General features: G+C 47.3%; 1 protein-coding gene across 5 annotated transcripts in view; it reads right to left on the bottom strand.

Annotated features, from left to right (window-relative positions):
* Positions 1–275: 275 nt before the first annotated feature.
* The window catches only part of RHBDL3 (rhomboid like 3), a 52,983-nt gene continuing 38,306 nt past the window's right edge, over positions 276–14,952 (bottom strand). For 4 of the 5 annotated variants that reach the window (XM_025281053.3, XM_025281054.3, XM_044939538.2 and 1 more), the window contains 2 exons: positions 4,144–4,204; positions 276–734 (listed from right to left, as the gene is read on the bottom strand). In XM_025281053.3, coding sequence (XP_025136838.1) covers positions 463–734; positions 4,144–4,204 — 333 coding nt within the window. In that variant the 3' untranslated portion in view covers positions 276–462. Of the gene's footprint in view, positions 735–2,298; positions 3,780–4,143; positions 4,205–14,952 lie in introns of those variants that run through there. The other variant, XM_044939540.2, reaches the window with a different exon arrangement.

Genomic DNA, 14,952 nt, shown 5'->3' with positions numbered 1-14,952 from the left:
CTATGGAGGGAACACGTCCTGGCCCCATAGTGACCTCTGGGCTGGACAGGGCCTGCCTGGCTACTGGATGACTGGAAGCTGTGGGCCTTCCTTACACTCTTAGGCACCTCTGGGTGGTGGATGAAGGAGAAGGCTGCTACCCAGTCTGTGTCCCTGAACACATGGGACATGCCCAGCCCGAGGGGACAGCCACTCTCACCTCACCCCAGGCCTTCACCCTGGCCCGCCTGTCCTCAGAACAGTCTAGAAAAACTACAGAAGCCACATCCAATTCCTCCAATGGGTGCCTTCAGAAAAAGGCCTCCACTGTCTGTTCAGATCTGAACACAAATGTTACAGCAGCCCAGCATCTCTTGTCCTATCCTCTCTGGCCTCACTGAGCTGGTGATGAGAAAAAGAATACGGCTGCTCCTGGCTGATGCTGCTTCTCCCTCCTCTCCTGGACCACGGTCCTTCAGGCCCTTAGGGGGGCGGCGGCAGCTTCAAGTCCAGCAGGGTGTAGGCAAAGATGTTCCAGAAGACAGCGAACAGCACAAAGACGGTGTACATGGCCACAAAAATCCACCACAGCGACTGGTCTTGCAGCCTCTGCTCATAGTTCCTCAGGACCACCACACCCAGGGTGATGCCCACAGCCACGCCACCCAAGTGCGCCACGAAGCTCGGGTGAGGGCAGGGAGGGTAAGCTGACGGGTGGAACCGCAGCCACACGGCCCGTCCAAACTCCATGCTCACTGCAAGGGGAGGAAGCACAGACAGGTCACCGGAGGGCACGGGGCGGGAGCTGAACGAGAGGTCTTGCACTCTGGCCAGCCACCCAGTCATCCAGCCACTAATTCTTTCACTACCCAACAGGCCAAGCGCAGTTTGCTGTGTGCATTGGACATATAGTCGTGAAGACGGCAGACACACTACTGTTCTCCCAGGGCTTACAGAATCTGGCGACCAACCAGCATATGATTACATAGTAAGATAATCCAGTAAAAGGCCAGAATACTGGAGTGGGTAGCCTTTCCCTTCTCCAGCGGATCTTCCCAACCCAGGAATCCAACTGGGGTCTCCTACATTGCAGGCGGATGCTTTACCAACTGAGCTATCAGGGAACCCAAAAGAAACCCTATGGGAAGAAAAAAAATAGGTGATTTAAAATCAAGGCTGTGTTTCAGGAAGGGGATTCTTTAGTTTGGAGAATCAGGCCAAATCTTCCTAAAGGAGGTACATTTGAATATCAAGAGAAGACCCAGAACGTCCCTGGTGGTCCAGCGGTCAAAACTTCACCTTTCAAGGCAGGGAGTTAAGCGCCCACAGGTCTCGTGGCCAAAAATTCAAAAATACAAAATACTGTAACAAATTCAATAAAGACTTTAGAAATAGTCCGTATCAAGAAAAAAATCTTAAAAAGAGAGAGAAGACCTTAAGAAGAGCGCTTCAGGCCGAGGGGACAGCTCTGTGCAGAAGCCCAAAAGGCCCGCACCCCTGCAGTCACGAGTCCTGGAGGCTCAGTCTCCCCATCTGTATAGTCTCAGACTCTACATACCAGGCTACAATGCTGGGACATCAATAAGAATCTCATTATGTGGGAGACCTTTACAGTCTACTAAGTGTCTTCATGTACTAGCTCTAAACCCTGGAGAACCTCAGAACTGGTGCTTTTGTGGTTGAAAGGAAGCGATGAAGGGAGAGAAGGGCAAAGAAGGAGCGGAAATAAATAATCTCAACAAAGTGTTAGAATGTCAGAACCTAAAATGCCCCCATCTTGCTCTCCAATCCATCCTTCTTGTGCAAACTTGGCTTGGCCAATTCAACGGGGACGCGCTCTCTTGAAGGGTTAAGTGCCATTTTATTACCTATCACCCAAAGAACCTTGTTAGGTTACCATTTAATTAACCAGGGTGCCTCTTTCCACCCCAACCACCCCAGAGATGCCAGCGCCTCCAAGGATGTTCATTCCCCGGGGAATTGCCTAAGCTTCCAGGCCTGAGCCCTGCAACCCCAGGGATGGCCAATAGATGGCGGAAAAGGAGTGGCAAGGGACATACATCCTTACCTCCTCCTGCCTCCCCGGGTGCCAAGGCATCTTCCTGCCCTTTCCCTTGCAGGCCCTGCAGTCCACAAGGGAGGTTGGAGTGACATTGGTCTCAGTTCCAAAATTGCATTTTAGTTTTTATAATGCTTGTAGTTAGATTATTTTATTTAAAAAAAATTTTTATGTGGACCATTTTTTAAAGTCTTAAATTTGTTACAATTCTGTTTTATGTTCTGTTTTTTCTTTCTTTTTTTTTTTTTTTTGGCCAGGAGACATGTAGGATCTTAGCTCCCCAACCAGGGATCTAACCTGCAGCCCCTGCACTGGAAGAAGAAGTCTTAACCACTGGTCCACCAAGGAAGTCCCCAGGTTGTATTCTTTTAAACAGTAAGACTCATGACTCTGCTCCCTTTTTTACAAACAGACAAACTCAGGCTGAGCAGATGAGGAAGCTATGCTCCCCCTAGCTCCTAGCCCACTGCCTCCCATAGCCTCTCCCAACCCCCTGCCGCCCCCAGACCCTGATTCAAAGATTCTGTGAGTTTTAGAGCTGGAAGTTCCTTTCTGGGATTAGAAATCCTCCAACGCCATCAAGGAAACAGAGATCAGAGGATCCTGAAAGCCATGGGGTACAAAAGATGTGGAAGTGGATTTAAATGGAGCCCACCCGGGCCCCTTATCCGTTCCATATCTGTTCTGGCTCAGTTTTTCCTCTTCCCCGCAAACCAAGTGGCTGACCCAGACAGAGATAGTCCCGGAGCTCCTGCCCAGCCTGGCAAAAGTGCAGGGCATTAGAGACGGCACAGGCTCACTCTGAATTCTGCCTCTACCACCTGTAGGGGGGTGACCTTCATGTTCTGAGCCTGTAAATTGAGCCTAAAAACAATCCGCCCTTCATAGCCATGTTCTGGGGACTGAATGAGAGTTTGTGTGTCCCTCTTCTCTTTCTGTTCAGACTCATCTCTTTCCATCTCAGAATGAGCCTCTTGGCCTCTGGTCTCATCCCCTGCACATACCTCCCCCTCCACACTGCAATCTGATGAGTCACTGAAAACTCAAAATTGTAAACATCTCCCTCATTTAAAGCCCCTCACTGGCCTCCTAGTGCATCCAGGGATGAAGCCCAGTTTTTCTCTTTGCATTTAAATCCCTCCATGGTCTGACTCCAGTGATCTCTTACACAATCACACACAGTCCTAAACCTCATGGGTCAGTTTTGTTAACCAACTTGCCAGCCATTACCCTTCACTCTTCTGCATCTTTGTTTCTGCTGCACCTGAAGTGGCCTCTTGCATCCTGTCTACCTGGTGAACACCTGTCTTGTCTTTCACACTCAAAATGTCCTTTGCTGGTAGACTGGCTTCTCTCAACGAAGGCCCTCATCACACCTGTTCACAAGGGTTCGTGGATTAGCTATAGCTTGTGAACCTGCTAAACTGCAAGTTTTAGAGTGTGTGTGTGTGTGTGCATGCCCATGTGAGCTTGCCCATATGTGCCTTTTTCTGGAAAGTAATCTTCAGTTTCCAGTAGGAGATCTCAAAGGATCGACTCCGTGACCCAAAAGGTTAAGAAATTACTTTTCTCACAAGGAAAAAAAATTTTTTTTCAATTTCTTTAATTCTGCCTCTATACAAGATGACGGATGTTTGCTAAGCTGATGGTACTAACCATTTCGTGATGTATATAAGTCAAATCATCAGGCTGTACACCTGTAACTCATGCAGGGCCATGTGTCAATTTTATCTCAATAAAACTGGAAGGAAAAACATTTTTAAATAAAAATATTGAAACCAGAATTTTTTTTAAACCAAAAGGAATAAAAGCCCCAAAGGGTTATTCTTCTTGATCTGACCATTGAGCTACAGACTTATCCCATGTGGACTTTTCTCTCTATGTGGACTTTCCTCTCTGCACAGTCTATGTCTGTGAAAAGGAGAAGGTCAGGGAGCAGCACTGGAGGTCAGACTCTCCTGTAACCCCCACTTCTTTGCACATTGTGGACATGTCTCCCTTCTCTTTTTGACCACAAGTCCCTAAAGAGCGGGACTGTGCCATCTCTACATCCCCCAGGACTGGTACAGGGCCCCCCTTCCCCAGCCAGCCCGATCAGAACTTACTACAGATCAAGGCCACAGCCATCCGCAGCAGCTTGAATTGACACTTCATGCCTGACCAGTTCTAGGAAAAAAAAAAGAGAGAGTTTCATTAGTTTCAGATCAGACCACTTCTCTGCAGAGGTAGCCAGCCTAGGAAAAGCTGACATTTAAAAGAGTCATCTCTGGGAATTCCCTGGTGGTTCAGGGGTTAGGATTCTGCACTTTCACAGCCAAGGGCTCGGGTTTGTTCCCTGATCGGGAAACTAAGATCCCACAAGCTGTAGAGCGAGGCCAAAAATAAATTTAAAAAGAAAATTAGTGGGGTTTTCCTGGTGGCCCAGTGGTTAAGACTCCATGCTCTCAATGCAGGGGGCCAGCGTTCACCCCTGGTCAGGGAACTAGATCCCGCATGGTACAACTAAGAGTCTGCATGCCACAATTAAAGATCCTGTATGCTTCAACTAAGACCTGGCACAGTCAAAGAAATGTAAAAATAAATAGTTTTAAAAATTAAAAAAAGAAAATTTGTAAACAAAGGAAAGGCTAAAAGAGTTGGAGTACAATAAAAATAAAGATGGAGTTTAAAAAGAAATCATCTCTATTAAATCCTGAATGAAGTGGTTGTGGCGTAGTCCCAGATCACACCAGCACGGCTTGGAGATTTTAGGGGTTGGTACTGTCGTAAAAGCTCTGGAGCTGCACCAACATTGGAAGAGAATCTAGATCCTGGGAGACACGAGTCCCTGTCTCCACAACACAGATAGATATCTGAATGTTGCCCCAGCTGCTAGGTCTCATGGTTACAAAGCGATGCAGGCCAGCAAAGCAAGCCAAGTCAAAACAGAACCATCAGGACAATAGGAGAACTCAAAATCCTGCATTCGAGAAACAGATGAAGAGAAGATCTGGGGGAGGTCAAGTTCACTGTGGTCAGCTATCAAGTGAGTCAACACAAGCAAAAGGCATATTTAGTATAACCTGTAAGCAGAGACAACGGGTAAAACTTCAGAGACTTTTCTTTTTAACCTCAGGATAAGCTTCCATTTCTAATCAGCTGAGCTGTCCAAAGATGGAATGATCCATGGGACGGTGAGTTTCCCATCACAGAGGGGTCCACATGGGGGCTTCGCATCACTCAGAGCGGGTGCTTGAGAGAATCAAGCATTGGAAGCGGGGTGGGCCAGATGGCCTTCAGACAAATCCCTCTTTCCCCTGAGAATCTCTGAACACTCTGAACCTCCAAAGCAGATAATCAGAGCACAATTATTCACCTTACAAAAGGACTGTTCACTTTACAAAAGACTTCGCCACAGGGCTCCTTTGAGGGGCACTCCTGCAGTGCTTTCAAAGCTCCATTCCATTTACCCAGAAGCAGAAAGGAGCCTGGAATCTCCCTGGAAAACATCAGTCTTGGGGGAGGAGGCAAGTGGGGATACCCCGGCTTCTGTTTCCTCCCACCCACCTCCCCCTGCTTTTGCTGCCAGGCCCAGCTCAAGGGCACATCTTGAACTCCTCTGAAATAAAGGGACCCATGCATGAAATCTGACGGGGCTCCTGAAAACTGGCACGGACAGCAATGTCTATGGAAGCTTCAGTGGACCGAATGGAATGGAGGGACGCTGTCCCAAAGACAGAAATCCTGCCACATTCAGCTCTCTGCCCTTCGCCTCCCTCTTCCCCATTATTCCTCAATGATCAGCATGTCCTTCCTCACAAAAAGCAAGGTGAAGGTCTTCCCTGGTAGTCCAGTGGCTAAGACTCTGAGCTCCCAATGTAGGTGGCCCACGTTTGATCCCTAGTCAGGGAACTAGATCCCACGTGCCATAACTAAAGATCCCACATGCTGCAACCAAAAAAAAAAAAACGGTGAGGTGAGTGATACACGGTCCCTCTTCAGGTGGGAAAGTCTGATCTCTGCTTGCTGACATGTTCTGTACTAAGAAGCAGATGGCAGGACAACGTTGTCCCCTGCTGGGGTTTGCCCACGGGGACTCTTGCTGGGGGCAGGGAACAGAACAGGAGTTGGTGCCTTCCATTGGATCTGGCAACCCAGTCCAAGCTGGCTCAGTTGGCTGAAGTTGGGTAGCCCCTCAGCTCTTCTCCAAGAGGAAGCCTTAGGATGGGAGGGACCTTGGGAGTCACCTGGTGGGCCATCTCCTCTCAAAGGGACACCCCTGCCAAGAAGCCCCTGTGACGGGGAGCTCCCCAGCTCCTGGGGCAGCCCCAGGAAGGGGTTACAATCATGGAAAATTTCTTCCTGCCATTGTCCAGCCAGGCTTTGCCTCCCTGTGATGTCCACCCACAGGTCTTCATTCTCTCTTAAAAGTGACATCCACATTCACAGCAGTGTAATTCACAACAGCCAAAAAAGTGGAAGCAAATCAAGGGTCCATGGAGAGATGAACAGAGAAATAGAAGGTGGGCTAGCCACACAGTGGAATATTACTCAGCCTTCAAAAGGAAAGACGTTAAGACTCATCCCAAACTGGAATGAACCTGAAAGATATTATGCTGCTAAGTGAAATAATACACTCCCAAAAAGACAAATAGCATTTGATTCCACTTATAGGAGGTACAGAGGAGTCCAAGAGGTGGGGGAGAGAGGAATGGAAGTTGTTGTTAAAAGGGTATAGAGTTTTAGTTCTGCAAAATGGAAAGAGTTCTGTAGATAGATGGTGATTCGTATCATACTATCATATGAATGTACTGAACACTCTTAAAAAAAAGTGACATGGAACACTTCTAATATCCCTTTTCCTCATAAAAGCCCTCTGGATATTTTACCTCATGTCTCTTTCCCTGAGTTCTGACTGATACTATGGGGCAAAGTAAGTTTAGAATGTATTGGTCACGCTCTCCTTCAGCTGAGGTCCACACCCCTCTGGGTCCAACCTGGGATTTGCCTTAAAAAGTACTGTCTGTATTTTTGGTCTGGCAAGATCACTGCTGGGATGACTCAGAATTCCTTTTTCCTAGGGTCCTTGTTTATAAATTTGAGGTAATAGTACGTATCTCATAGCCCACCTTATTGTTACGAAGGTGAAATGAATTAATATGTGTAAAGAACACAGACTGGAACACGGTAAGAGTCATCCATCTAAATGTCTGATAGTATCTAGACCTGGGGCAAAGATAGTGAGCTTGTCTTGCAGAACGGTTTTAAAACTTCAGAATCTCTGGGAAGTGAAATAAGTCAGAGAAAGACCAATACTGTATGATATCATTTACACGTGGCATCTAAAAAATAAAACAAACTAGTGAATAGAACCGGAGAAGGCAATGACACCCCACTCCAGCACTCTTACCTGGAAAATCCCATGGGTGGAGGAGCCTGGTAGGCTGCAGTCCATGGGGTCGCTAAGAGTCGGGCACAACTGAGCGACTTTACTTTCACTTTTCTCTTTCATGCATTGGAGAAGGAAATGGCAACCCACTCCAGTGTTCTTGCCTGGAGGATCCCAGGGACGGGGGAGCCTGCTGGGCTGCCGTCTCTGGGGTCGCACAGAGTCGGACACGACTGAAGTGACTTAGCAGCAGCAGCAGCAGTGAATAGAACATAAGAGAAGTAGACTCACAGATACAGAAAACAAACTAGTGTAACCAGTGGAAGGGGCAAGACTGGGGTAGGAGACCGGAAGGTGCAAACGACTGGGGGTAAGACAGGCTCAGGGATGATTTGTTTCACACAGGCAATATAGGCAATATTTTGTAATAACTGTAAGTGCAAAGTAACCTTTTAAAATTGTACAAAAATGGACTTCCCAGTGGTTAAGGAGTGTGCAAGTCATGTCTGTATGCTGAGTCAAGTCTGACTCTGCAACTCCATGGACGTTCACCCACCAGGCTCCTCTGTCCATGGGATTCTCCAGGCAAGAATACTAGAGTGGGTTGCCACTCCCACAGGCAGGAAGTCCATCTGACTCCAGGAGCCTCCTCCAGGGGATCTTCCCGACCTGGGGATTGAACCTGCATCTCCTGCACTGGCAGGCAGATTCTTTACCACTGCACAACCTGGGAAGCCAGGGGTTAAGAATTCTCCCGCCAATGCAGTGGACAAGAGTTCGATCCCTGGGTTGGGAAGATCCCACGTGGTACGGGGAAACTAAGCCCGTGTGCCGTAACTACTGAAGCCCATGCCCCTAAAGCCCAAGATCCACAGTGAGAGAAGCCACCACAATGAGAAGCCCTGGCACCACAACTAGAGAAAGCCTGTGTGCAGCAACAAAGACCCAGCACAGCCCCAAACAAAACAAATGAATTAATTGTAAGAACTGTATAAAAAATAAAAAATAAAAAAATCTTAAAAAAAAAAATTCTGCAGAATCTCAATGACCTTCAATGAAGCCAGGGAACTCCAGTTTTCCCACATGGGTGCCCTGCCCCGCCAGCCCCCCCCCCCCCCCACCAGCCCAGCCTCACCCACCACACCTGCCTGGCTCCGGAAGATACTGGAGTCTGCCAAGCTGATCCAGTTACACCCTCTCATCTGCACTTGAGGGTCAAGGAGGGCTAGGGCAAGGTCACAGTGAGTTAAGGTCGAGCTTGACAAGGTTCCCAGTCCAGGGCCCTGTTTGCCCACACTTCCGAGGCAAGGTTATGTTCTGTCTGTCTGTGCTGTCTGTCCCTGCCGGCTGCCCCCAGCTGCCCCCCAAAGCTGAGTGAACAGTCAGTAAGTGACCAGCCTCCCAGCAGCTGAGGGGTTAAACTAGAAAGTCACTCCTTTGCAGCAGCTGCCTCATCTCCCAGCCCCCTCCCCATTATTCCCTCCAATAAAATAAGCACAGTGAAACAACAGGAGAAGGGAAGAACCTCACACAGCGGCAGCGCTGCTGCTGCTATAAATGTTGAAAAGCCTGCAGGCCCCTGGGGAATATACACTTTTTTCAGGCCCTTTAATTTCATTCTCTCCCAGAGCCTTGCAGGGTGAGATGGTAACTCACCAACGGCAAACAAGACGGGAACCAGGCCTCTCAGCATCTTGCTCATCCAACCAGCTAAGAGCTCACAGGCTGAAACCCAGGCGGGAGGTTCTGTTCCCAGACTTCTTTACATACCCCCAGTGGAAACAACTTCTTGTCAAATCACTTCACGAAAACCCAACACAGGAAACAAGAAAGCATGACACAGATAAAATTAGATGTCATTAAGTAAAAATCCTACAGCAGGCTTTTTACTTAATAAACTGAACCTTGTAATGCAGCAATCTTCTGCGACTTTCAGACAACAATCTCTCCTGTGCTTTGACAGTACGGTTCAATTTGTGAAAATTTCGATCTCAAAATGTTTTAGAAAAACATCTATTGAGTGGGGCAAAGTATAAGAAAATATCTTGTATATTTAAAAATGAAAGTCTGCTCTATGGGCCGCAGCAAAAAGCAATTAATAAATTATTCAATTATGTGTGTCTTTATACTTCTAGAATTTCAAATAAGAAGTCCTGATTGCAGGTCTTTAATGCCATCCAGATCGTTTGTTGAAATATTTTCTAGATTTAATCCCTTGATGTAAACAAGCTTTTTGAAACTCAAAGTGCTTTTTTTTTTTTTATGAAAAATAGGACACGCTTTCATTTCAGGCAGACTCTTTCACTTAAGTACAGTCCTGAGAACAGGAGGGTTCGACATTTTTCTATTATGTATCTGAAGCATAAAGTACACATTTTCAGATTATTCCCTGTGCAGACATCCGGTGGAATTTGTAATTAAAGAACACGTATAAAATATATACATAGGAATAAAACTACCATATGACCCAACAATCCCACTACTGGGCATACACTCTGAGAAAACCATAATTGAAAAAGACACATGTTACCCGGATGTTCATTGAAGTGCTATTTACAATAGCTAGGACATGGAAGTAACCTAGATGTCCACTGACAGATGAATGGATAAGGAAGCTGTGGTACATATATACAATGGAATATTACTCACCTATAAAAAGGAACACATTTGAGTCAGTACTAATGAGGTGGATGAACCTAGAGCCTATTACACAGAGTAAAATAAGTCAGAAAGAGAAAAACAATTATCGCATATTAACGCATACACATAGAATCTAGCTCAGTTGGTAGAGAATCTGCCTGCAATGCAGGAGACCCAGGTTCCATTCCTGGGTCTGGAAGATTCCCTGGAGAAGGAAATGGCAACCCGTTCCAGTATTCTTGCCTGGAGAATCCCATGCACAGAGGAGCCTAGCAGGCTGCAGTCTATGGGGTGGCAAGAGTTGGACATGACTGAGCGACTAAGCACATAACACACACACAGAATCTAGAAAGATGGTACTGGTGAACCTATGTGCAGGGCAGTAATGGAGACGCAGACACAGAGAATAGATTTATGGACACCAGGGCAGGGGTGGGACCAATCGAGAGAGAAGCACGGAAACATATACACTACCATACGTAAAACAGACATTGGGAATTTGCTGTATGACTCAGGGAACTCAAACCAGGGCTCTGTGGCAACCTAGAGGAGTGGACGGTGGGAGGCGGGAGGGAGGTTCAAGAGGGAGTGGACATATGTATACCTATGGCTGATTCATGGTGATGGATGGCAGATATCAACGTAATATTGTAAAGTAATTATCCTTCAATTAGAAAATAAAGAAAAATAATAAAATTTAAATCAAAAGAGCTCAAATAAAATGATGATGATATTCATCCTTAAAATTATTTTTTACCTTTATAAAAAGTTTCAGGCTAAATAAAGGAACAAATTGTTAAAAAGAAAAAATATATATATATAAACACTTTTAAACTGTGGTGTTGGAGAAGACTCTTGTGAGTCCCTTGGACAGCAAGGAGATCCAACCAGTCCATCCTAAAGATCAGTCCTGTGTGTTCATTGGAAGGCCTGATGTTAAAGCTGATACTCAAACACTTTGGCCACCTCATGCGAAGAGCTGACTCATTGGAAAAGACCCTGATACTGGGAAAGATTGAGGGCAGGAGGAGAAGGGGACGACAGAGGATGAGATGGTTGGATGGCATCACCAACTCAATAGACATGAGTCTGGGTAAACTCCGGGAGTTGTTGATGGACAGGGAGGACTGGCGTGCTGCAGTCCATGGGGTCGCAAAGAGTCGGACATGACTGAGCAACTGAACTAACTAATATAAACACACATATACCTACAGGATCTCCCAGTATGACGATCTGCCACATAAATGACATTTTCACATGCATTTTTTTTCATGTCTTTCTCACAACTACTTTGTGAAGAAAGGATTACAGATGAGAGAACAGAATCCCTAAGGAGTTAAGGAACTCACAGCATAATAGATGGTAATACCAGACCTCAAATCCACATTTTCTGACAGGTGCATGCTCTTTCTCCTTCTGCTCCAGTGAGTTGCTTTATTGGGTATATACACACAGACCAAATCTTCATTTTGGAATTAAAGATCAACCTAAATGTATGTGCTCAGCCGCTCAGTCATGTCTGACTCTGCAGCCTCATTGACAGTACCCTGCCAGACTCCTCTGTCCATGGGACTCTCCAGGCAAGATTACTGGAGCAGGTTGCCATTTCCTACTCCAGGGGACCTTCCTGACCCAGGGATCAAACCCGTGTCTCTTGAGTCTCCTGCATTGGCAGGCAGATTCTTTAGCATTAGTGCCACCTGGGAAGCCCGCTAAACGTATATACACTACTATACACAAAATAATCAACAAGGACCTAGTGTGCAGCACAGGGAACTCTACTCAATATTCTGTAATAACTTATACGGGAAAAGAACTGAATAAGAATAAGTATATGTATAAGTAAATCACTTTGCTGTACACCTGAAACTAATACAACACTGTAAATCAACTATTTGTTACTCAGTCACTCAGTTATGTCCGACTCTTTGTGACCCCATGGACTGCAGCACGCCAGGCTTCACTGTCCTTCACCATCTCCCAGAGCTTGCTGAAACTCATGTCCATTGAGTCAGTGATGCCATCCACCATCTCATCCTCTGTTGTCTCCTTCTCCTCCTGCCTTCTATCTTTCCCAGCATCAGGGTCTTTTCCAAGGAGTCGGCTCTTTGCATCAGGTGGCCAAAGTATCAGAGCTTCAGCTTCAGCATCAGTCCTTCCAATGAATATTCAAGGTTGACTTCCTTTACGATTGACTGGTTTGATCTCCTTGCAGTCCAAGGGATTCTCAAGAGTCTTCTCCAGCACCACAGTTTGAAAGCACCAATATAAAATAAAAATAAAGGAAAAAAAAAGAACTCTTCTCTTACGTTTGCTAACATTCTGGGGAGAAAAAAAATCCATCATCTATTAGACTGAGCCACATCAAACTGCCAAGGTTGAAATGCTTCTGACCCACAGAAATACCAATTTCATTTGGCTTGTCCTAATGCATCTCCGAATCGCTGGGCGCAGAGCTAGTTTGGGTAAAGGTAGCCTCTTGATGAAAAGAAACTGACCTTTCTAAGAAGGAAGTGAGTGAAATGAGTATTCTTCTCTGTCCAATAAACAGCACACAGCTTTTCAAAGGAGGGCTACCAAATGTCACACTCCAGGGGACCCCAAAGCTCCCCGTTGGCCAGAGAAAGCCATGTCCTTCTGGAAGAGCACTGGGCTCAGCCGCACCACCACTGGCTACTTGCAGAAAGAAGTACAAACTGGAAGAAAACTGCTCTCAAATACCCACTCCTCAACCCCACGCCCCACCCTGGGCCCTGGGTCTGCTCTCACCATGGGAACTTCTGGAAACACCAGAGCTACTTCCCAGGTGGCGGCGAGGGGTGGAAACAGGGCATCGTTATGAAGTCCTGCTTGCCTCTCCCTTCTCAGCTGTGCTGGTTCATGTCCTTCCACACAGACATATCCTGGGGGGAACAGCTGGGGGAGGGTGGCATTTCCTCCCCCTGCAGAAAGGAATTGGGGCAGGGGGAGGGGGGAGTGGCGGAAGCAGGATTCAGAGGAAAAGCTGTGTCTGGGGAAAGGGTGGCGCTGATACAGAACGACCCATTTAAAGGGCCACGTGAGGCGGCCCTGGGCTCCCAGGGGCTCAGCAGACCGAGGCACACACCCTGTGTGTAAACACACTTACCGCCCCCAACCGCCCCCCGCCCCGCCACACCCTCACATGGGCTTTCCAGCCTCTGCGGCAGCTCTCTTTCTCTCTCAGGGTACAAATGGGACTTTGGTGCAAAGAGAGGGAATCGTGTTGAGGAGCAGGACAGTTGAGAGTAGCAGTGATAAAGAGGAAATGGAGGAGAGTCCCCGGTGGTCCAGTGGTTAAGACTCCATTGCAGCGGGCGCGGATTTGATTCCTGGTCCGGGAACTAAGAGCCCACATGCCTGGCAGTGCGGGCAAAATAAATAAGATGTGGGGGAATTGAGGAACTCTATGAACTGTTGTAACTGAGCATCTGAATATCTGCCACGTGGGTGAAGACAGTGATGGGGGAGGGAAGTGAGAACAAGAGGCTCCCAAAGAGAAATTCCTTTCCTGGACACGGTCCCTGCTCCCCTAACCCCGGGTTCTTCCTGCCTGCCTGCCCCCAGATTCAGTGGGTACCCTCTGCCATGCGTTCAGCCCTATTCCAGGCGCTGGGGAAAAGATAGGTAAGACCTGGGCTGTGCCTGTGTGGGGGGCATCAGCAGAGTGAACCAAGCACTGCCAATGACTCCTCTTTCAGCCTCCAAACTTCAGACTGCTTCCAAAACAAGGAAGCTGTCTTCCTTGGCCTCCTCTAAGACTATCAGATGGCTTTCAACTTCTTGCCTTGAAGGTCCTGTCTCTACTCTGAGTCCACCCCAGCCTCTTCTGTGAGGGCTCAGGCATGAAGCTAACACTTACAGCAAGTGGTTATTTTCAGTGTATCTCATTCGTCCCACCCCATCCCATTTCACAGATGTAGAAACTGAGGCACAAAGCACTGAAGTCATTTGCTCAAGGTCACTCTTCAGGAAGTAGGCGGCTGCCATTCAGATCGAAGCTGAATAACAGCCCCTGCTGTTAGCTAGTTCACCAGACTGCCGTTCAGGAAAAGGAGAGGAAGAACATGAGAAACGGGATGACAGTGTCCAGACACTGTGACGGGCTGGTGGAGGACAGTGGCCATTAAATGGTCGCCAGGAGATGTGGGCTCAAGACCCCATTTTTGTCACCAATTTGATTATGACTTTGCACAAATCATTTAACCTGTCGGGGCCTTCTTTCCTATTTGAGAATTTTGGTGAGATCATCTCTAAGGTCCCTTTACTTCTTTATTTGTAATTTTATTTATTTTTGGCTGTGCTGGGTCTTCACTGCTTCAGGGGCTTTTCTCTGGTTGTGGTGAGCAGAGGCTACTGTGTAGTTGCGGTGTGACAGCTTCTCATTGCGGGGGCTCTAGGGCATGAGGGCTCTGTAGTTGGGGCTCCCGGGCCCTGGAGCACAGGCTCCGTAGTTGTGGCACTCGGGCTCAGTTGCTCCGTGACATTTGGGATCTTCCCAGATTAGGGATCAAACCTGTGTCTCTTGCACTGGCAGGCAGATTCTTTACCCACTGAGCCACCAGGGAAGCCCCTAAGGCCCTTTACTTTTACCAAACTATGAGAAACAACGAATTACAATTTTGATGGGTGCTAGTGGTCAAGAATTTTCACTTTTTAAAGCCACCGGGTAGCAAAGAGTTGGGATAGGGAGACAGGCAAAGCCAGGCTGGAGAAAATTGGAATCATATACAGAAGGGACCCATTGGAAGTGGCCCAGCAGAGGGTGAGGAAGTGTTCTTGAATTTGGCTACTGGCCAAGGCCACCTGGGGCTTTCCGAGCCCAGGCTAGAGCACAGAAAAGAATCTAAAACCCAACTCCGGTAGATTAACATCCAGGCCCAGTGAC

This window comes from Bubalus bubalis, chromosome 3 (assembly GCF_019923935.1).
Source record: "Bubalus bubalis isolate 160015118507 breed Murrah chromosome 3, NDDB_SH_1, whole genome shotgun sequence".
NCBI lineage: Eukaryota > Metazoa > Chordata > Mammalia > Artiodactyla > Bovidae > Bubalus > Bubalus bubalis.
The sequence above is the reverse complement of the archived record's forward strand: the minus strand, read 5'-3'. Positions and strand labels throughout refer to the sequence as shown.